Below are 23,462 nucleotides of genomic sequence, written 5' to 3' on the forward strand. Positions count from 1 at the left end.
CAGCTACCCTGGCAGATTCAAAACTACTGATGGCCTGCAGACTTTGACTGGCCTAGAATTCTCTCCCAGTGAAAGCAGGACATATAAAAAGGCAACTGTCACCATGGGAAAGAGAGAAGCAGATAATCTGTTGCTTGTTCGAACATGGTGGTATCAGCTAAGGTAGGGGTTATGGAAGCAGGAAATTGTACTAAGTGATAAAACCATTTTTTAGCATTCATTAGAACTACATACTTTATTAGGCTCCTTTTCTTGAGATACCCTTTCCTGGGTGTCTCTCTAAGAGGCCAGAGGCAGAGAGAACATTTAAAAATTGTCCTACTGATACCTATTTCTTTTTGTCCTTCAGTCTGAATTCATTTTGTTATTTAATGGTTGTTTCATTTCATCTATATAATTTACAAAGCATTTTCATTAAATGAAACATATTGTACTCAGGGAAATAAATGGACAGGACCTACAGGTCTTGACAATACCTCTCAGAAGACATATATTATGAGGCTTGAGAATACTTAACAGTTCTGTATTTGTTTCTTAGGTGTGGTCTGTTCCCGTTGGTTCATATCTGTCTATGGGGAATTTCCTTCTGATTCTAGGTTTAGAAGTGTTGGAGCTATGGCTAACATGCACCTCAGGGAGACAGATTCTGTTGTAGAGATCGTTTTTTGTCTCTTGTCCTCTTTTAATATGTAGGCAATACACAAAATGGACAGTGTTTTGATATTCGTATGCCACTAGATTTTACCAAGTTACTCTTTGCTGGGTTGTGTCTTCTACCTGCAGTTTATCAGAATTCCTCTTAATTAAAAGCTTTAACATATTTTGTTACACATTATTTGGGACTATTAATTTATAAAGCATGCTCTTTATCATGGTATTTATAGCATTCGGCTTAGTGGTTTCATGGATGTAATAAATCTTATTTATATTGGTATATTATTACTTTTGGCAGTGCAAACCTGCTTGCATAGAAGCAGAAAAAAAACACTTTTGAGACTGGAGTTAAAAGTTTATTCATGATAACTGCTATGGGAAATGCTGTAAAAAAGAGGCTTTTTCATTCGTTTGCTTTTTGGTTTTGAGGGTTTATTGCTTTTCTTTTAAAGTGGTATTTAATTATTATGTTCATTATGGCCATTTTCTTTCAGGAATATCAGCCTTGTAACACCAATACCTGTCCAGAGTTAAAAAAGACAACTCCTTGGACACCTTGGACCCCAGTCAATATTTCAGACAACGGTGGCCACTATGAACAGCGTTTCCGATACACCTGCAAGGCACGTTTGCCTGACCCAAATTTGTTAGAGGTGGGGAGGCAGAGGATTGAAATGCGTTATTGTTCGAGTGATGGCACCAGTGGATGCTCAACAGATGGTAAGCAAAGCTAAAGTGCCTCCTGCTAGCCAGGTTTCTGCAGTTCCATTTTCAGCACAGCAAAAATGTTTGCATATCAGTGTGCTGTGTAACAGAAGTGATAATGAAAATGAGGATATAGTGGTCACAACAAGAAATCTGGCTGGTATTTCTTCTGGACATACATTCATCACACAGAGTAATCAAGTGTCTTTTGCCACTGACAATGAGATTTGTCAGGTTATTTAATAGTCTTTACAATAATTTGAGTCATAACATGGCAGCCCAGTTCTTGGAGGAGTCTACTGAGAGGTCTCAATCACAAACCCTATGAGGAGAGATTGAGGGAGCTGGGGTTGTTTAGCCTGGAGAGGAGGAGGCTCAGGGGAGACCTTTTTGCTCTCTACAACTACCTGAAGGGAGGTTGTAGCCAGGAGGAGGTTGGTCTCTTTTCCCAGGCAACCAGCACCAGAACAAGAGGACATAGTCTCAAGCTGTGCCAGGGGAAGTTTAGGCTTGAGGTGAGGAGAAAGTTCTTCAAAGAGAGAGTTGTTGGCCATTGGAATGTCCTACCCAGGGCGGTGGTGGAGTCACCATCCCTGGAGGTGTTCAAGAGGGGATTGGACGTGGCACTTGAAGCCATGGTTTAGTAGTCAGGAGGTGTTGGGTGACAGGTTGGACTTGATGATCTCTGAGGTCTTTTCCTACCTTATTGATTGATTCTGTGATTCTGTACTACCACTTCATACTCCCTCAGGTTTTTACTGGAAGAGAGCTTGATAAATATTTGGCTAAAATATGTTTTATTGATGGTGACAAGAACTTTTTGCTCAGTAATTCTAAAGCAGCAACTGTAAGATACTTAAAGGTGTTTAACTAAATAAGGAGTTTATGAACTGGATAATTTCTATTATAAAAGTTTATGTCTATGTCATTCCCATTTCAGGTAATCTGTCTCTAAGGCAGATTTTTCTGTGGAGCAACTCTTGTAACAAATGTTTCTGCTATTCTCTTTTTATCCAAGTCAGTTTTCAAACTAGCATCTAGCAAAGCTTTTGCTCTGGTGTAGGACTATCACCCCTTGTCCTGTTGCCACAGAGCTTGCTAAGAGTTTGTCCCTATCTTTCTTATAGGCCCCTTGAAGTACTAACTGGGCACAATAAAGGTCTCCCAGCAGACAGTACAGAAGTATAACAACTAGGTGTAGACCTACAGAGGAATCTAAGTGTATTCTTGTCTGACAGGTGAGATATTGGCGCTTAAGAATGGAGTACATGAAAGCCAATACACTAGTTGGGACCAGGTTAGTCAGACAGGCCAATGCAAGTGACAGTTTGTCCAAGATCATATTGCCGCAAGAAAATTAAGCAGGGAGACACCTTTCTCAGCTCTGAAGCCATGATCATAAGTCCTGTTCTGGAGCCGGATGCATAAGCAAACTCTTTCTTACAGAATTTAATCAAAAGTAACAATACCAGTGTTCTGTTACACAGGCTGATCAGGCAGCATACAAGAGACAAGGGTGTAGGTTCAGGTGCATTCTTTGCCTGATTAGCTTCAAGAATTTTCTTTCACTTCTGAGTATCAGATTCCTGGATTGCTGGTCTTGTAACTTAACTGATGCACTTTGCTGCCTTGCTCATTTGGAAATAATTGATCATTGGACCAGTGTAAGGGAGTGACCCTGTTACACAGTAATTTAAATGTTCATCTGGGAGAATTTGTTTTCTGACTAATTCTAAAACTACTGAATATTTAAATACTTTATATTGAGTAGTTGACAGGACATAAACTATTGCACAACTGTCCATTCTTCCTAATGAGTGCACTCATAACTTTGTCATTAATTTGTACTCATTCTTTGATGCTTTTTGGGCAGTGCATCTTTCATTATTCTGTAATGAAAGATGAAACCCAATTGGTGTTCCAAGTGGCTGCATTATCCAATATGCTTCTGGTTAAAAAGAGAGACTATTGCAGCTTCAGCCACATCTTATTGTAATCCCATTTGTTTAGGCATTTTCTATTTATGGATGTCAGAACAGTATGGACTGGAATATTTATGGGGAAGAGGAGGACTGTTTTGATTTGCTGATCCAATGAAACTTTAGTGACTGTCTCTAAACATACCACCTCTCTACTGCTCCTTGATTTCATGGGAAGAAAGTCCATGGATAAGAGTCATGTACTGTAGCTTTTGGAACAGAAGGATGTCATAAGAATGGGAAACCATGAATCTTGGTGCACATATTCACAATTTTTGGCTAGATAGCAAAGAAACATCTTAACTTACTTCTATCAGACCAGAGCCTGGATACTGTGAGCCTCTTTTCATTATCTCCATGTTGAATTGTAGCAATTTTCTGGCTTTAAAAGGAAGATTCATACTGCTACAGCATGCTTAGCATGCCTCATTATCAAAGATTTGTTCTGTAAAAATCAGTTCTCTATTCTTTGCAGCAGAGCCATTTGTTAGGAATTTTCTTGTTGCCTATAGTCTCCCACTGTGCACCTGTAGTCATGCCATGTTAAACAGGATCGTGTTTCACTGTCAGGCACTGGCAAAGCAAACTTTCCTTGCAGTCTGAGCCTGGAGAGCTTTTGTGCCAGAAACCCACTGGGGTCCTCCTGTGTGGTAAGATTTCTACTCAATCAACCAAGCAATGGCATTTATTGTGTTCATGTTTTTCTGATTGTATTTATTGTATTCATGTTTTTCTGATTTGAAGTTTGATTAAGAGGAAAGAAATAAATTTCATTCTCTGCCTCTGGGTTTTCATATAGTACTTAGGAAAGAGACAGCTATTTAAACTAAACTGAGAGAGATTGTGTACATTGTTGCACATCTTAATGCAAATGTCTGTAAACTCTGGCATTAAAAGTCTAGAAATTACATCACCATAGGCTTTAATGTGGGCTTATCAAACAGATTGAATATACTGATTGAATATATTAAACATACTGACTGATTCTCTGGGGGTTTATTTCATGTATAGGCACTATGAATTGTGTTGAAAATGTGTTTAATCCATGGATAAAAACTTCACAAAGTATGCGTTTACCTGAGTTTTCTAAGTTGAAGTTACCTCACCTAACTCTAGCCTCCATTGCACTCTGCAATGACAGCTAGCACCCCTGAGGAATGAGGGATCCATCTGATGATAAGCATCTCATATAAAGGGCAGAAATCGCCCACTAGAAGTACCAGTCTCTTTCCATGGTGCATAGAAAGGAAGCAGCAGTGATGACCTCAGAGTAGACATTTGAATCTGATGTCACTAAAGTTAGCTGAGGTTAGCTCCCTAAATGCCTTCAGAAAGTAATTAAGCAAAGCCAACCCTTTTAATTTTAGGCAAACAATCTGAAAGAGTTTTTTTGTTTAATTATTTTTTAACTTTTTTGGGGGGGGGAGTGGAAAGGGAGAATAAAATCTGAAGGAAAGTGTGGTGGTTTGGCCCTGTCTGAGGGCCAGGTGCCCCCCAAAACCGCTCTGTCACTCCCATTTTCAGATGGACAGGGGAGAGGGCAAATAAAGCAAGAGTCCCATGTGGCAAAAGGCCCATGTGTTTAATAAGGCAAAAGCAAAGGTCACATGTGGAAGCAAGAGCAAACACATTTTTTTTCCCAATTCCCATTAGCAGATGATGTCCAGCTGCTTCCTGGGAAGCAGGGCTTTAGTACATGTAGAGGTTGGTCCAGAGGACAAATACTGTTAATGAATGCCCCCACACTTCCTTCTTTCCTTTAGCTTTTATATCTGAGCTGATGTCATGTGCTGTGGAATACCCCTTTGGTCGGTTTGAGTCTACTGGCCCAACTGTGTCCCCTCCCAAGATCTTGCCCACCTCTCAGCCCACTGTTGTAGGGGAGAATGTTGGAAAAGCACATCCTGGGTGCTGTGTGAGCACTGCTCAGCAGTAGCTGAAACACTGCTGTGTTATCAACACCCTTCCAGCTACCCCTACAAAACACAGTACTATGAAAGATGCTGTGGGGACAACTAACTCCATCTCAACCAAACCCAATACAAAAAGTCACAATTCATCAACGGGGATAAAGGGCACCTGAAAAACTGCTGATTCCCAGATGTCACTGCTTTCTCTATGCCTGATCTAAACCAATAGTTATTTTTGAAGGCAAGATGTGGTTATGTCTGCAATGCTGGTTTTAGTGGCTATGATCTCCAGTGAAGAATTGATGAAATCCAAGCATTATTCACAGGAAATCTATAATGCATTCAGGATTTAGTACAGATTCAAACAGGAGCTGGAAATTAGTAATGTCCTGTAGTCATAAGGAGTACATGTTGAGATGTTATCTATTACACAGTCTTACTGAAACTAAACTGTATTGTTCTGAGATAGCAACTAAATGAACCATGGAAGTTAGAACTGAATTCGATGACAAATTAAGTTTGATTGGCAAACAACTCTTCACTGGAACTTTGGGATTCAATGTTTAAACACAGAAAAGCTAGGTACAAGAAATAAAGTTACTGTGGTAACATCTGCATACTGTTTTAGGGGGGGGTGTTTGTTTGTTTTTTAAAAAGCTGCCTTTGCATTGCATTAATGATTGTCAATGCAAGTAAGTTTTGCAGGTTTATAAAGTTTTTGTCAGTATATAGGCCTGAAGGTGAGTTTTACACTTCAATGATATTAAATACTTGCAGATTATTATTTTTGTAATTGACAACCGTGTAAAAATCTTTGCTTATCCTTGTTACCTCATGCACTTTAAACTGCATTTCATGCTGTCATTTAGAAATTATTCAGGATACTTGAATTTTGGCTCTAGGTAAGTTTTCCCCAAAGTCATAGAGTGCATGTATAATAGAATTTTCTTTGTTAGATTTGAACAGGAGGACATAAGGCATAGGGCAGTCAATGAATAAATTTATCACGTGTTGCTGCTACCTCTCTCTTATTTAGAGCTGTATTCCTTAGCTACAGGCTAGACTAGAGAATTACTATAAATAGATGAGATTTATTAGAGCTCCACTTTTAAGGCAAATTAATTGAATTCGACTGGGAATGTTGCACTCTTCAAGATGAATCAGGCCAATCAAAGGCTCATTACAGGCTTTTTTCCAAAGCAGGTTTTTTTTTCCTTCTATACTAGTCAGGGCAGGTGACTCTCATTTTAACATGTCTTTGAACAAAATTAATTCCTTGTGGAGTTGTAGGACTATTCCAATTCATTCAACAGACAAATTCTGCAATGTAATTGTTTGGCTAGTTTTGCATTATCTCTCCTGCCCCCCATCCCCACCTCAATTAACAAATGAAACTTTTTAGCTGGAGGACCAAATAAATCTTATTTTCCATCCATTTTCCACAGCTTAAGAAGTTACTACACATCATTTGTCCAAAGAAGAAATCTTGCTGTAGACTAAACTCCACAGTGGAAAAATTATTTAGAATATTCTTCTCTTTCAGAGCTGAAGCACCATAGAGCTTTCCCTTAGAATCTGATTCCCATCCCCACTTGCCAATTTAAATCACAAGAAATCAAATATCATAATGGAAAGTGAGGTAACAGATATCCTTTAGGACTGAAAAAGTGACGCCTGTCCTGGAAAGGTGTCTTCAGAACATGAAGTGATGCACTCCAGTGTGTTATGAAAAAAAATCACTGGCAACGTTGTCTGACTAACACTTTTTCCATTGCTTATATTGCTGTTAATTTAAGTACTAAAGAAACATTAGTTTGAAATTCTGGTATTAAAAATAGTATTATTTTGGTCACACCACACACTGTGTGCATAAGATGAGCATTTCCATCACCAAAGTGATACAAAACTGAAAGAAAGGCTCTCACAGATCTGGAATGTGGACCTGTATACTTAATTCCCATACTACTTTTCTGTGCTTGCTCACTTTTTGGATTTGAATAAATAGCACGTTTCATGAAATGCTGCTTTTTATATCTGTGTAATAGAATCTGGCTGAGCAGGAGAGAAATAGTTACTCTCTATTATCACTGAAAGATTTTACTCCTTTATAGTAGATTTTATATTACTGGTCTCCTGTTTTATCAAATTTAACAGCTTCATGAAGTACAAAATGCATATTCCTGTGTTGCTGCATCATCATTTCAGTATTGTCAGTTACCAATTGTTGAAGGAAAATGCACAAAGCCTCACCTGCTTTGGGATGGTTGCAAATGTACTTCTCAGGGCAGAACTTAAGCTGTAATGCTATAACCACAGGTAGAAATATGGCATAATTGTTTCAGCACTTGACACACAAACAAATTCTCTTTATGCAGAATATTGGTCTTGTTCAGTCCAGGACATCTGCTGAGTGGACTTTTCCCAATATTAGTTCAGCTGTTGTCAGTACACGGTTGTTATGGTCATATTACTACTAGAGGCCTAAGAGTAAATTTGAAGAGGAAAAGGTTGATTGGATACTGTTTTAATTCAAGGTGTTTTTTTTTTGTTTGTTTTGTTTTGTTTTGTTTTTTCCCAATGCTTATTTTATTAGGATTGTCAGGGGATTTCTTGCGTTCTGGACGATACTCTGCTCATACCATCAATGGTGCCTGGTCACCCTGGTCTCCGTGGTCTCAGTGTAGTCGAGACTGCAGTAGAGGTATACGGAACCGCAAACGGGCCTGCAGCAATCCTGAGCCCAAGTATGGGGGACTTCCTTGCCTTGGTCCATCTGTAGAGTACCAGGAGTGCAACATTTTGCCTTGTCCAGGTAAGAATAAAACAAAATGAAAGAGGTACATGACAATAAAATAACTCCTCTTCCAGGTTGTATCTTGAAATTGTTAGTTGGTTTGTTTTCATCTGCTGGGTTTGGTGGTTCTTTTGGTATTTGAATAAACTGCAGCTCAAGCAGTTTAGCACCAGACTTGGTAGAGTTAGATAATAGTTGGACTTGATGATCTTAAAGGCCTTTTCCAGCCAAAAAGATTCTGCGATTCTATGATTCTAAATTTAGCTTTGTAATGTAAGTGGATTTGGGTAAGATTCCCACATGGTGTTGATCAGTTTATTAGCAACGGTATTAAAGCTGTGTCTTTTTTCACTTGTGAGGCTTTGACTGTAAAGATACAAATTTAACAAGCAAACCTCAGAGAGAAAAAAGACAAAAGAAATCTGGTACGATGTGAGAAATCTGGACAAATATGTAAGCTTAAAATAGTGTTTCCATCATAGTGGTTGCTGGGATTCAATCTGTGCTAGCTTATAAGTGTAGACCCTCCAGCATATAAGATTCAAGACTGACCACCAAACTAGATGATAACTCAAACAGGCCATAAAAATTGTTCTTGGAATCTTCTCCTTCATAGAAAGATATTTTATGATTTTATGAAAAGGATTACCAGTAGAAGATATATTTTCCAGAAAACTAGGTTATAAGTCATTGTTGTATCTTAGACATTTGGGGGTAAAAACTAAAATCTTGGTTTGGGTCAACTGATACTCTTTGTAAAACAGAAATAAAGCTGTAGAGCTTGAATGACATATTTAGATATATTATAGCCTGGGAAGAATCATGAAGTTCCTTAGCTACAGAAGTACTGTTTTCTAGTAACTGTGAAGAAATATAAGGAGCTAAGTCAGATTTCAGATAAATTTGAAGGGAAAACATTGAAAGAAGTAGATGTAATTAATTGGATTTTTTTTCTTTACAACATAGAAGAGTGAAAAATTGTTACAGAATAAGGCTTATCCATTAATTAGACTTAATTATACATTTGTAGTAAGGGAATATTTTTCTATTAGATAACTACTGAAATTGAATTCTCTCCCCTTTTAGTAATAATAAATCAGTCAGTACACATGAACATCTGTTAGACTGACATTTGCAAGACCTCATCAAGAAAAGGGAGACATAAACAATAAATGGCTGAAGATCCTTTGATCTTTGATTGGATGTTAGGAACAGTTTCTTTACTGTGAGGGTAGTGGAACACTGGAACAGGTTGCCTGGGGAGGTGGTTGGGGTTCCATCCCTGGAAATATTCAAAGTGAGGCTCGACAGGGCTCTGGGCAACCTCGTCTAGTTGAGAATGCTCCTGCTTACTGCAGAGGGGGTTGGATGAGATTACCTTTGGAGGTGCCTTCCAACCCACGCCATTCCATGATTCTTTGAGAAAGGTGCAGGCACAGAGCTCGTCCTATTGGCTGTAGCCTCCTCACATGGACTAGACTGTAGAAAGTTGCCCAGACTGAGTAGGAGTAAGCCTTTCCTGCCAGTGTGAGCATCAGGAGAAAAACAGGGCCTTTGTATAATTCATTCTTGCACGTGTAAATAAGTGAGGTGCAGACAGGCTAAGGAATGGGAGGAGATTTTGTTCTGACCTCAACCTGAAAGTAATGACTGGAAATAAAAATGCAACAAAGATGAATTTAGGTTTTCTCAGATTTATTTGAGCTCCCTCAGAGGAAAGGACAGCTTCACCTGTGTCCTGCTGGCACAGAACCATTCAGTCACAATCCAGTTCAGTCACTAAGCTTTTCAGCAATATTCTGGTTAGTAGGAAGTGTGACATGCTAGCTATAAAGAAGCCCTCCTGCTAGTGTAGACTCAGGTTCTACTTTGTTCCCAGTTCTGCTTTCTGCAGACAGGATCAACCCCTGATAGAATCATAGAATTCTTTGGGTTGGAAGTGATCTTTAAAGGTCATCTAATCCAACTCTCTGCGTGATGCAAACTGCTGAGAAAGACGAATGATGGAGAGTATATTGATCAATGCTTATGTTATGCTGAAAGTCAGTAGAACAGTATGCTTCTAAATCAATTAATCTGTGCTCAGTGTGACCCTGGAAGATACTAAGTGCTCTGAACAACTGACACTGAAAAAACCCATGGAGCAATCAGCAAGTGTACAAAGCTCTCCTGTTAGGTTAAATATCTTGCAGCACCATTTTAAATATCCTTAATACATTAATGGACAGTGATTCAGAGTTAAATGTCCTGCAGGATACCCAAACTTAAAAAATTTAAGTCATCTAGAACATGCTTGCAGCTGCTCTTAAGCCTTTCTTGAGTCTTCAGGGAAGGAAGAAATAGTGATGTTTTTCCCCACAGATTGCAGCAGAGTAAATGGTGCACTGATGTATAGACTGTTAGCAGTCACTAGGCAGTTTGCTTTTCATTCACACACTTTAAAAGCTGAACATGTAGTAGTAAATTGAACCATGCCAGAAAATTGCCAGAAATTCTACCCAGGCCCAGGAATGCGATTTTTTCTGTATCATACAAGTTTTGGGAGGATTCTCCATACAATTTTGCTTATAGTACTAGCACTCTCCCAAATAATCTGCAGAAAGAATTTGAGAGTCAGTATAGGGTAAGGCCTGTTCCTCAGTTTCCAAGTGGCCAAACTGCTTTTAGAAGAGAATTTGCACTATTGTCTTGCACTAAGAAATTATGCTTTGGTCCTGTGCCTCTGCTCTTTTATTACAGCTTAGAGATGTGGTGAATAGAGTTGAGCTGGCAAGCACTGAACAGCCTCAATGACTATGGAAAGGATCTGTGAATATTCACAGATTTTTGTTTCATTTGAGCTACTAATACACTGTCAATATGAAAAGAAAAGAATCTATACTCAGACGTGTTAGGGTTGTGTTATCCGTGGGGGCCTGAGATATTTACATGATGAAGAGAATTAGGTGATAAAGAGAAGTGTTGTCTGAATAGTAAATTCAGCAAATTTACAAATACAGGAATTTATTAAGTAAAAGATTTGTTTGACCAAAAATAGAAATAACCAAATATAAATTCTGTCCTAGTTAAAAGTATTACAAATATCTTCAATAATTACTGTAGGAAAAGCCAAAATTTTCTCATTTTTGTTTATTTTGTTTCTCATTGCTTTCTCTTTTATTGTTTTGTATGTAGGAACCACTGAACAGGTTGCCCAGGATTGTGGTTGAGGCCCTGTCCTTGGAGACAAGATCAGACTTGATGTGGCCCTGGCCAACTTGATTTATTTAGAGGTGTCCCTGCTTACCACAGGAGGGTTGGACAAGATGACCTTTGAGGGTCTCTTCCAACCTGATGCAAGCTGTGAACCTGTGAACACTTGGCCAGTGTCCCTTAACTAGGAGTTGAAAGCATAGCTGCATGAGTGCCATTGAGTAGCATAGGCTTGCAGGAATTCCTGTTCCATCATCTCCGCAGAGGATAGTGGTGGATGAGATGGAAATGGCAGTTGCCAGCAGTTGCCATCACTTAGATTTGAAGTTCTGATACCTTGTGATGGCATTTTGGGATTTTAGTGCTTGCAAATTTTGGTTTTAGTTTCATTCAGTTATGACATTTTGTCTGAGAATAAATTAATAAAATCATATATCACTAAATGTGCTAATAACAATGAAAAGTTTCAGATATACAAAACTCCCTGAAAGACTATGTAAGATATTTATGCATCTCCTAAAGCCAGTTATTGCTTGCTCTGTTTTCTTCATTATTTCTTTTATGTTTTTTCTCCTTTTTTATTCCTTGCAATCATACTTGGCCAAAAGGAAACAGGAATATTTCTAAAGGCACAGACAAAATTTATCCTGCAGTAACTTTCTAAATCAGGAGGAAAAAATTACTCTGATCCAATAAAGCTTTGCGGCTGCTGATGCCCAACTCTCTACATGCTGCCTCTGTAGCTAGCAAGGAGAAGGCTGAACTGCCCTTTGGAAGCAACTCCTTCTTTTCTAACTTGAGTCTCAATTGCAGTCTTAAGCATTAGATTCTGTTGTTGTACTTTCCTTAGAAGCACACCTTTGCCTTCTATGTTTCTGTATTGTGCTACATTGACTGTTTTATCCAGTACTGCTTTTATGAATGAATGTTACCTGTAGCATCATAGAAACAAGACTTTGCCTTTGCAAACTATGATGTAAAAATTGCTTTTCCCACACTGAAATGAGCAGCAATATTCCATAGGATTAGGAAAAAGCAGTAGACAAGTGATGTGGAATTGGGTAGATCTACAAGTGTCCGGAAGGGAGCAGTTCTCTTTGGGGTCTGTAGGCTGCTTAATAACCAGTGCCCCCAGGCTTAACTTTTTAATCAGCTACTGGGAAGCACAAGATTTTTGCAGGTGGAAATACTTATTGCTCTCTATTTATACTCCTTCATGTATTCTCTTTTGATATGCTTTCAAAAAGATAAACATAAAAAGGTAAAAGCTTAAAAGTATACCCACACAAAAATAAATTCTTTATGCATTAAATTTGAAATGAGGCCAGACAGTACACGGAAGAACCTACAATCCTACCAGTGTGTTCATGAAAGCAGGTGAGGTCAGTGTGCCTGCCCACGCTTCTTTCCACTTCCTTCTAAATCCCAAGGTGCATAACAGGGTGTCCAGTTTACTTAATTGTCTCTTGAAAATTCTCCAGTAGTGTTGATGCTTTGTCATGTCCCCAGGAGATCTCATTTCTGTACATTGTTTCTCCCTGGTATAGCCTCCTTCCTAGGTGTGGGTTTTTTTTTTCTTTTTTTCATTATAGCAACAAAATATTTATTAACCACAACAACAGCCAGTAGGCAAAAAGTTGTTTACTTTACTATAAAGCATTGTTTGGGAGCATCCTGCTAGCCAAAGGATGCCTTCTTTCAAAAGGGACCAGCCTCAGTAATTGTCAGAAAATGTGAAGACTGTATGTTTCATTGTGGAACTGCTTTGATGACTTGCTTTTGTCCCAAAAGTTCTGCCATACTGTCATGTAAAGAAACAGTAGTGACTAGAACTTTCCTTGCAGCTGTGTATTTTTCCTCCTATAAGAAACAGAAATAATATTAAGGACTCCATCACAAAAGGAAAAAGAAAAAAAAAATGGTGCTGTGTTGCTGAGCAACTTTAAAGAAAGATGAAAGAAACCACAGAGCTCTATTTAGGTCTTGTAAAAACTCAAGCAGTAAATACCCACTCCTTTGATCTTATTTAACCATGATCATACTTTATTTTCCTCTGGTGCTGAGAAGGAAATTTCTGGCGACAAATGAAAGAGGTAGTTATGATAGTCCTTGAAAGACCTAGAGATTTAGGATGGCAGCCTGTCAGTAAATAATGGCTCAGGAAAACAGCTATAATTCTGCTTTCTAGTTCAACCATGATCAGATCTAACATTACCTATTATATTATGTCTGTCCTTTCCTATCTTCCACAGACCTACTTCTCCCTTTACATCCAGAGTCTTGTACATCCATGATCATGGCAGTAGTAGAACATGCTGACCTTCCTGGATGTCATATTGGTCTCTGTATTCTTTGCCACATATAGATAGATGGCAGTTTCAAATGCAAATGTAATTCTCACTGTGGTCCATTGAAAAACAGGTAGAAATTGTTGGAGATCACTCTCTCCATTACAGTGAAGAAGCCACATGTAATGTTTGCAGACAATTTGTCTTCCACCCAGGTAAACTCAGGCTGTTCTTTGTTTCCATGGAGGTTTGTACACTGCAGCAGGAATGCCTCTGATTATTAATTGTAGCTAGTCAAGGATCACTGTAAATTGGGCAGGGTGGGGAGAGAGGGAAAAAATAAAAAGAGAAAAAAAGGGAAGCTGAGGGGAGACTTTACCACTCTCTACAACTATCTCAAGGAAGGTTGGAGTGAGGATGTGGCCAGTTTCTTCTTGATGACAAGACTAGAGAAAATGGTTACAAGCTGCTCCAGGGAGGCTTAGGCTGGATATTGGGAATTACTTCTCCACTGAAAGGTTTATCAGACATTGGAATGGTGCCCAGGACAGTAGTCACGTCACCATTCCTGGGAGGTTTCGAGCGGCTTGTGGACATGGTGCTTAGGGATATGGTTTTGTGTTGACCCTCCAGTACTGGGTCAGAGGTTGGACTGGATGATCTTCAAGGTCAAGAGATATTCTGTGATTCTGTGATAATGCAAACAAACAGATAATAAAATGCTATATATTTAACAACTGCACTTACTGGATTAAATAATAGCCTTAGGTACGCACTAGTGAATTCCTTGCCTGATTAGTTGAGAACCTGATGGTATGCTGTATCTGAAATTAAACTAAAAAATGTACATACAGGTTTTAATATCAAAAGAGCCACATTGTCCTAGCTAATTTTCTCACTATTGCAGCCTTTGCACAGAAACCATTCTACACAGCTCACCAAGCACTTTTGTGATACACAATGCTACCAGAAGTGTTTTTTGAATATTATATTTTTGCAAATACTGCAAAGAGATTCTTATTGTAAGTTATTTTTTTCACATTTAGAAACTATTTTGCCTTTTTTTTTTCTTTCTAAGAGATAATTATGAAATAGAATTTCAATAAACCAGTCAAAACTAGTTTAGTCCTTGAAAGGCTATTAAGCAGAAAGGATCAAAAGGAGTCATTGTGACATGCTGGATGAATGCTTTGGAGACTTCAGTGACAATCAGTTGTCTCAAAAAAACATGAACTAAAGGCTTACAAGGAATGTCTCAAACAAGAACACTGTAAAAATTGCATACAAAAAATGTATACTTGACTGGAATTTTTAAAAGGAAGGAGTACAGAGTATCTGTCTTGTGTGGTAAAATGCCCACTGCTGTTGTGAGTGGTGTGAGGTAAAAAGATGAAAATTCTGCTCAGTTTGGGACCCTGTCATAAAATGAAACTTTGCTGGCACATTGCCTTTATGCACTCTGGTTCTCAACTTCTAGTGTTGGTTAAATTGCACTCTATTTCTTTTAATCACTTTCAGACAGTGTAAATAATTTCCTTACTTAAGTATTAAGAAAGCAAGTGCTAATGCTTTAACTAGAGGTTTGGAAAGAAATTCATTCTTTCTAGGATATAAAAATTTTGAAAGTTTAGGGGGTTGTTGATTTATTTTTCTTTCAATCCCCAGAATAATGTAAGAAAAATGAACAAAATACTGAGATTCTTTGCAGAGGGAATGCTGTCCCCAGGAGAAGTACTTCTGACTTTGTCATGTGGCTGCAGATAGGAAGCTTTTGGCAAATGGGCTGCAATGTAGCCATAAATGCCAGAAATACATCCCACAGCAATACCTTTAAGAACAGAGGCTGCAAAGAAGCCAGTCTGTGGCAGGCAATGAGGTGAACTTTCATTAGAAGCCTATCTATTGGCCATGTGACAAAAGCAATCTGACAAATGAGGCTCCTGTGAAATCCAGCCTACATTTCAGAGGAACCTTGTGAAAACTCAGACTGAAGAACAGTTTGACATACTTGAATTAGTAAGTACTAATGGGGAAAAAAGTAATAAATTCATTTTTCAACAACTTGTGTTTGAAAATGCTATTGGCAACTCCTTTTTGTTACTTGTTTGTTGCTTTTTTTTATCCACAGCCATTGTTCTGCTGTTGGCATCTATGCTACATCCACATCAACATTTTAATATTATACTGGACCATATAACCCTACAACTGAAATAATTATAAGGTTAAGGCAATCTCACCTGTGTTGCAAACCAAAATCTAGATTTCTCTGCCTGTTGACATCATTGGTCTAAGTTTTATTTAATGAATACAAAAAATTACTTTGAGCTCATAAGAAAAGGAAAAGCAAAAAGGAAAGAGTTTTGGCCTGAAAGATATTTTAGTACCCACTGAAAGTGTCTTACATGGATTATCAACTTCATTATGCCTCCCAGTGTATCAGGGGCTTTAAAAATATATGAACTAAATGGCATTGTGGTAAGACTAAATTTATAGGCTTATATTTTGTGGCACATAGAAGTTTCAAATAACTGCAATAGGCTATGAATTAGATCCACACAATATAAGGAAGATTGGTGGTATTGTGTCATGTCATTCATTAACCTGGAACAATATGATATTTTGTGCCTTTTCAGTGGATGGAGGCTGGTCTTGTTGGTCATCTTGGTCAAAGTGCTCGGCAACTTGTGGGGGAGGGCATTACATGAGAACTCGCTCCTGCACAAACCCAGCACCAGCTTATGGAGGAGATATCTGTCTCGGACTGCACACTGAAGAAGCACTCTGCAACACACAGCCATGTCCAGGTATGGCAAATCAGCCCACACAGCTTTGTTGTTTATGTGCAGCAGAATGTGGCCTTCACAGTTAGGCAACATCATGCTTATTGATCTATTATTTAAGAGTAAATAATTTCTATCCTTTATTAAATACATAATCAATTCTTGCATGCTACAACTGCAGTAAATCAAACAATAGCAGGATATAGCTCACAGGACACCGCCTCCTACCTCCCCCTTTAAAAAGTGAAATTTAAGTTATCAGGTTCCAGGGCTGAATAAACTAAAATTGTATAATATTTGAAGTGGGTCATGCAAACAGCCTGGGAGACCTTTAATCACAAAGAAGTGCATTTGTTATAGCGCTAAATATTAACATCAAGTAAATTGCTGAGGTTGGTATTTAACATCACAGTTTCCTTCAAGTTGATAATGTTTGCCCCATTTCCATATAAAACACAGAGCAAACATTAATGCTCTTTGTAAAACAACTTCTTCAAATTTGGATGTTAAGAAGCAAACTTCAACTTTTTTAATAACTGTGGAGTATTAGTGAATGAAATGTCTCAGCACTCCTGCTCATTTCATGGTATTATGAGTCACAACTTTTTCTGCAATTTTAACTCTGCCTTCTGACAAGAAATTCATTTTTTTCATGCAATTTAAGTGAGAAGTAGAGAGTAGAACCACGTAAAACCGGATAAAATCAATAGTGAAAAGCCAGTGGGAAAATTTGTTTCCATTTATTGCTGAATAATGGATTACAGGCACCCTTAAATGGGAATAAGCAGCTCTGTTACCACATTGTATTACTTGCTTCACTTTAGAGCTCCTAGATTTCAAAAGATTTCAAAACTTTTCTGCTCATATCATGAAACTGTGTACGTGAAGGCACAAGCCCCATGAGTTTGAAGTTATAGATCTATTACCTGTGCTGAACTCCAATTTAAGTTAATTTCCTTTTCTAGGTACTGCATGTCTTGCAGCAGAAAAAAAGTACCTACCTTGTCAAAACTAAAGCAGATGAAACACTCTGTTATTGTGGGGTTTTTTAAAAAAGACCCAAACATACAACTCAGTTAATGATTTGACTTTTCAAGATAAATAGTGTACTTTGAATTTACAGAAGTTACATAGCTACCATGGGATCCCCAAGGCATCTTTAAAAGGTCAAAATTAGCACATTCATTGTGCTAGTGTTGTAGCCATTGCTCTTGTTGCGCATTTGCTTTCTACCACCATTTTTCTAGAAATGACAGTTTGCAAACGCTTAGAAATGATCTCTTCATCTTGTGTTGACTTGCTTGTTACCCTGACTTTAGAGTAGATGGGGGTTGGAGGAGAGGAGGAGGTTGTTTTCAGTTCGGATCAAGAAAGTGAAAATTTTTGGAAAGCAATACAATTTCAGAGAGGGAGGTGCATTTCTCAAATCCTGTGATGTTTTGTTGATATTGTACTCTCACTGAAAATTTGCCATAGGCTTTTGAAACACCACATCATCAACGAGCTGTGAGAGTGGCCCTAGCCTCATGTTCATGATGTAGATTTCAAAGCTTTCTTTTACTGCTCTTATTCTACATTGGTATGGGACAAAAAATACCACAATACTAGACAACACGTTTGGATAGACTCTGCACCTCCAAAGAGCCATTTTCTTGTGCTAAAGAACCACTGTGGTCAGTGGTTCTTCTTTGTGCAGATTTGGAAGTACCGTTGATGATATTGGCTGCTTGAGTGATATAACATAGGAAAGGAATAGTGATGACACTTGGAATCTAAGGCCAACCAACCAACAAAGAAATGCATATGTAAACATGGATATCATTTATAACATTTCTTAAGTTGTGAAAAGAGCAAAGATCTCTTGACATTTCAAACAGTGGCTTTTTTATGGCAAACCAGACTAGCAGAAAACAGAAATTCCTGGAATCCTGATACTAAGGATTTACTGAGGATATGGAAGGTTAATGGCAAATCCAACTCCAATCCAGTGCAAGTATGCACTGAAAATGAAGTAACATACTGGTGTCTGCAAAATACATCAGTTTATCTCATCTTTCATTTTTAAAGGTGTATCACTGTGTTTGTGTTTTTTCTTTTAATTTATCCAAATGCAGTCACATTAATATGAATAGAAGCACTGCACTATTGATCAGTTACAGTTTATAGGTTGTTTATCAGGAAGTGTAATTGGTTGCAACAGTGTCTGTAATGTATTGAATAAAACAGTGTTTTATACTTTAAATATTTACTGCTGCTCTAAGAGGGGGAAATATATTCTGTCCTCAAACTGATAACACACATATGCAAATAATGGATAAAGCAGTTTAGCATTTAGAAATGATGACCTAATTCTGCAAGAATGAAGTTTATAATGTAACAGACGAGTGGTTTGATCTTTCTGAGGTGCCTTCTGGTTAAATAGATGTCACACAGTCCCCACCACAGAATCCCTCAAGCTTCTCACTTCTGCACACAAAGGCCATGGCAGAAGCCAAAGCTATAATAGATCTGTGACAAATTTCTCCTCACACTCTACGTTTCAGAGGCTTTCTCCAAAACCAAACTGCTTTAATTTTATTGTAATGAAAGCTGTCCTCTGATAGTTGGTGGTAGCTGGGGATGAGGCCTTCTGTTGTGATTCAAAATACAGGCTATTTCTCTCTCTCTTGGTGTACTGGAAGCACGAATTTGCAGTGTTGGCATGCATGTCCCTCTCTGCCTGTTGCAGACAGCTGGTCCGAATGGTCCGAATGGTCCAACTGCGACTTGTCTGGCTTCCAGTTCCGCATTCGCCAGTGCATCGTTTTGTTTCCCGTGGGCAGCCAGTGCACAGGCAATACCACAGAGAGCCGAGCCTGTGCTTTGGACTCCAACTCTATACCAGGTGAGGTCAACCTGCTCCTTGAAGGATTAGTGAAATGTCTCAACATTTTAGGAGTGAGGCACAGTACTGTCTTAGACTGAGCTGTGGAGTGCCAAGAGCTGGAACAGAAGTTGCCTTTTGTCAGCCAAAGCACACTGGTCTGCTACATAGAGCCAATGTTGCTAAATCTAGTTTCATGAAAATCTGCCTCATGGCACTGTGTGATGTGGATCTGTCCCTACCATCACTGCCTGGGACTTCAGTTAATCAGTGTCATAGTATGCTGCAGGTCCCTTCTGTCTCCTTGGCAGTAGGGTGCAGGGATGACTACGGACAGCCAAGAGAATTAGTTTGGTTTCTTATTTTATTTGGTTTTGAGTCTTTGGGGCTATTAGAGAAACATTCCTCTAGATTTTGGGGTTTGCATATACAAAAACGGAGCTATGGTAATTAACCTGGAAATCATTTCACATAGTCTCTAAAATTAAATTACAACTGCATACAGAAGTAAAAACTATTAACTGTGCCTCAGGTCCTTATCTCCTCCATGGCTGCTAAGTACCCGATGGATAGTCACGTCATGTATTATTCTACAGTACTTGTCAAAACCCATCATTGTGCCTTTCTGGTTTTTAGATCACAACAGTTATTTAAATCCACACAACAGTATGGGTGGCCACATTGCATTCCTGTGTACATTAAAAAAAGCTAGCAGTCTATTCACAGAAAGAAATGTACATTTTAATGTATCATTCAAAATGTAATTATGTTTACTCAGTACAGCAACCTTTTTTTTTCTGTGACTATGCAGTACAATATAGTACAATGTAACAAAGAAATCAAAAACTTAAACACTTTTTTTATGAATGATGCATAATGCTTTGACTCCTCAGTACTACTTCTTCCTCAAAAACTGATGTGAAAATTGTCCATGTGAGGGCTGAAACTCCTACATTGTATTTTCCCTCTTTCCTCAGGCTTTTGAACCAGCTGCATTAATATTGGTTGATGGGTTGGACGTGATGATCTTGAAGGTCTCTTCCAACCTGGTTTACTCTATGTATTCTATGTATTCTAATATTCACATTCTGCTTAAGACAGTATGGGCTCTAGATCTTGTTCTGGAATGTAGGCATTTTCAGAATCTGAGCTTGAGCCACCTCTTCTCTCACCCTTCTAGTTTGTTTGCCACTCTTCCTCAGATTACCTGTTTCACAGGATGTAAGGTCACACCCATTACACTTAACCTTAGGCAAACTAATTTGTTTTCTTGGGATTGCTCAGCTCACTTTCACTTTTCCAGGTTCTCTGACTCAGAGTTTCGCCTTCCCTCCATCTCTTTCTAATTCCTGCCTTTCATCAGCTAGTGTCTACCCTCTTGTTCTGTCCGCCTGCTTACCTTATCTCTGTTCCTTGTCTCTTAGTATACAGAGTGATTACAGTAGAGAGCAAAAATGCCTTCTTGTCATTGATGCAGCTGTTAGTCTTTATCAATATTACCTTGGACAACTTTATAATTTCCCAGTATATGCTGGGGTTTGTTGTGTTTTTTCTTTCTTTTTGTTTGGGTTGTGAATTAACAATGTCAACCACATGCTTTCAGCCTTTAACTCTGGCAGCACTGTTGCATCTGATACTTGCCAAAAGACAGAAGATACTGCATATTTGTGGCCATCATTGCTGCCCAGCTCTGGTCTGTTTTTCAGCTCTACTAGAGGCATCCTTAGATGCGAAAACCAGAACTTTGCACTGTGTACATAGTGTGGACTACACATAATGCTGATACCCTGTCCTATTCACTATTGCTTTCTTGGTAGCACCTAGCATTTGATTTGCCTTTTTAATTATTTCTGAACACTAAGATGATATTTTCATGGAACAATTTGTCGTAACCCCTGGTCTCACTCATGCGTAGTAATTGTCAGCTGATAACCCCTGGTCTCACTCATGCATAGTAATTGTCAGCTCACAGTCATTTTATATATGAAGCTAGGATTGCTTTCCATTGTACATACTGCTTTACTCTGATCTACATTCTGTTTCACTTGCTACTGTATTGCCTAGTTTTGTAAGGCTCTTCTGCAGCTATTCACAGCATGCCCTTGTCCACACTACCTTAAGTCTGTGTTATCAACAAACTTCAAAACCACATTTACCTCCTGCTTTTTTATGTCTTTGCTGAAAACCCTGGGTCACTGCAGAAGTGGTAACCTTCCTCTATTGTAACAACTGGACACAAAGTACTACCATGTTTTCTATCTTCTCCATCATCTTGTTTGTTGCTTGGAAAGCCTTTGACAAAGAATTGAAATGCTTTTGTAAAATCTGAGTAGACCATCAGTTACCCCACCCCTGTCCTTTCAGAGAGGTTCAAGAGATTTGTATGACATAAATTCCCTTCACAGAAGCCATGGTCCTGAACTAGAGTTGAAAACTATTTCTAAAATGTTTTATTCAATCTTTATTCAGAGTGTCTCCAAAGTCAAAGTTGTAAGGATACAGGCTGGAATTACATTTTGTTAGTTTACAACTGAGACTCATGAAACAGGCAGTTATCTTTTTTTACCATTTGTAAATTCCCTCTTTTCACATTAGTGCTGGATGTGACTTCTAGAAGCAATGAGCCCATTTGAACCCAAGATAATTACGCTCTCATTAATTTTACTACTCAGAAAATCAATGCTTTCTAAATGCATTTAAACTCCACAAAGAATCTTGTCATGTGCAATACTCATTTTTAGTTACAGAGATGTTTCAAGGCAAGAATTTAAAATGTTACTGCTTTTGCTTGGGAAACTAAGGAACATCATGGAACTTAATTTTTAATTCCACCACAATTTTACTTTCAATTTGGAGTGAACACAGTAGAATGACTTTTCAGATCCTTACTATGTTAATCAAACTGGTAGTTCTATATGTATTTTTCCTTCATGGCATAAGTGGTTTATTTATTTTTCTAGAAATATCAGTGGCACGATCCAGCAGCATAGAAGAAAAAAGATGTGGCGGTAAGCTTTTCAGCTCTAGATGTCTACTAAATACTTTAGATGTGTATCAAAAGCAGGATTGTGAATCAAACATACCACGATTTTGTTCATACTGCCACATGTCACAATCTGTAAGGCAAAGAACTAGAAGAAAGCAGAGATGGTGATGGTGTAGTTCACTGGAAAAAAAGCGATGTATGTACATTACCTACGTGATTCCTACGTATAACAAGGCTTTGCCGTACAGTCTGAAGAAGTCTGTTGCTAAACTATTGAAACGTACAAAATGCAGTTCATTCATCTGTTTTTTTTTGGATTCTAAACTTGTTTAAGCATCTTTCAAAAAATCTCAGTCCTAATACTTTGAGAAATATATGGGTATCTACAGCTCTTATAATCATCCCTTCAGGGAAATAAAATGCATTTACTGCTGTAGGAATAAACCATTGTAATTGAAATGTTCTTAGGAAACACATGAAATTTCTCTTGAGTCCAGCACTTGCTTACGTTTTTCCCCAAGCTTAAGCTTTTATTGTTACTTTCTTAAATATAAGATTGTCTTCTGCTCTCCCCTCTGCAGAGTTCAATGTGTTTCACATGATGGCAGTGGGATTAAGTAGCTCTATACTTGGTTGCCTTCTTACCCTGCTTGTTTACACTTACTGCCAACGATATCAACAACAGTCCCATGATGCAACTGTCATACACCCAGTGTCACCAGCTCCTCTAAATACCAGCATTACCAACCATATTAACAAACTGGACAAATATGATTCTGTAGAAGCCATCAAGGTGAGAAATGGGTTGGGAGCTCTATAACGTACGGCATTTATGGTCCTACACAAGAGTTCTGCTGTATCAAAGAATTCTACTTTCTAGTTTCCTGCAGTGGCATTTGAACTCAAATCATGCTGATTGTTAGTGACAGAAATAGATCTCACTTGAGGAATTGTAATTACAGATCCTTTCTCTTGTCAGTCCCTATTAGACAGGAAGTTAGATCTTGTGTAAATGTATCATTTATACAGCTGCAGCCTTTTCTGGAGAAAATCAGACTACTCAAGTTTTGAGTCGTGTTTTATTTTTCCTAATTCTGTTCCCTAATAGCTTATTCAAGAAGTAAATAGGGCCATTATAAATCATCATGCCATATATTGAAGTTACTCCTTTGGCTTTAATGATAGGGTATCAATGTTCATCCTACCTGGATAACTGCCTTGGTTTGAAGAGCAGACAGAAATACTTTTACTCTCAAAAGAAGTAAAATAAAGACTCTCTTGTTGAATTGGAGAGAAATACAGAAACTGTAC

The 23,462-nt window shown here is 38.3% G+C and overlaps 1 protein-coding gene across 8 annotated transcripts in view; it reads left to right on the plus strand.

Moving 5' to 3' along the window:
- SEMA5A (semaphorin 5A) overlaps positions 1–23,462 on the plus strand; it is a 306,539-nt gene that overhangs the window by 276,892 nt on the left and 6,185 nt on the right. For all 8 annotated transcript variants that reach the window (XM_068162023.1, XM_068162027.1, XM_068162025.1 and 5 more), the window contains 6 exons: positions 1,149–1,374; positions 7,842–8,060; positions 16,156–16,326; positions 19,031–19,186; positions 22,126–22,173; positions 22,733–22,944. In XM_068162023.1, the coding sequence (XP_068018124.1) occupies positions 1,149–1,374; positions 7,842–8,060; positions 16,156–16,326; positions 19,031–19,186; positions 22,126–22,173; positions 22,733–22,944 (1,032 nt within the window). The remainder of the gene's footprint in view (positions 1–1,148; positions 1,375–7,841; positions 8,061–16,155; positions 16,327–19,030; positions 19,187–22,125; positions 22,174–22,732; positions 22,945–23,462) is intronic.

The sequence above is a fragment of the Melanerpes formicivorus genome, unplaced genomic scaffold, assembly GCF_026170545.1.
Source record: "Melanerpes formicivorus ecotype bairdi unplaced genomic scaffold, bMelFor1.0.p_v2 SCAF_61, whole genome shotgun sequence".
NCBI classification, from domain to species: Eukaryota; Metazoa; Chordata; class Aves; order Piciformes; family Picidae; genus Melanerpes; species Melanerpes formicivorus.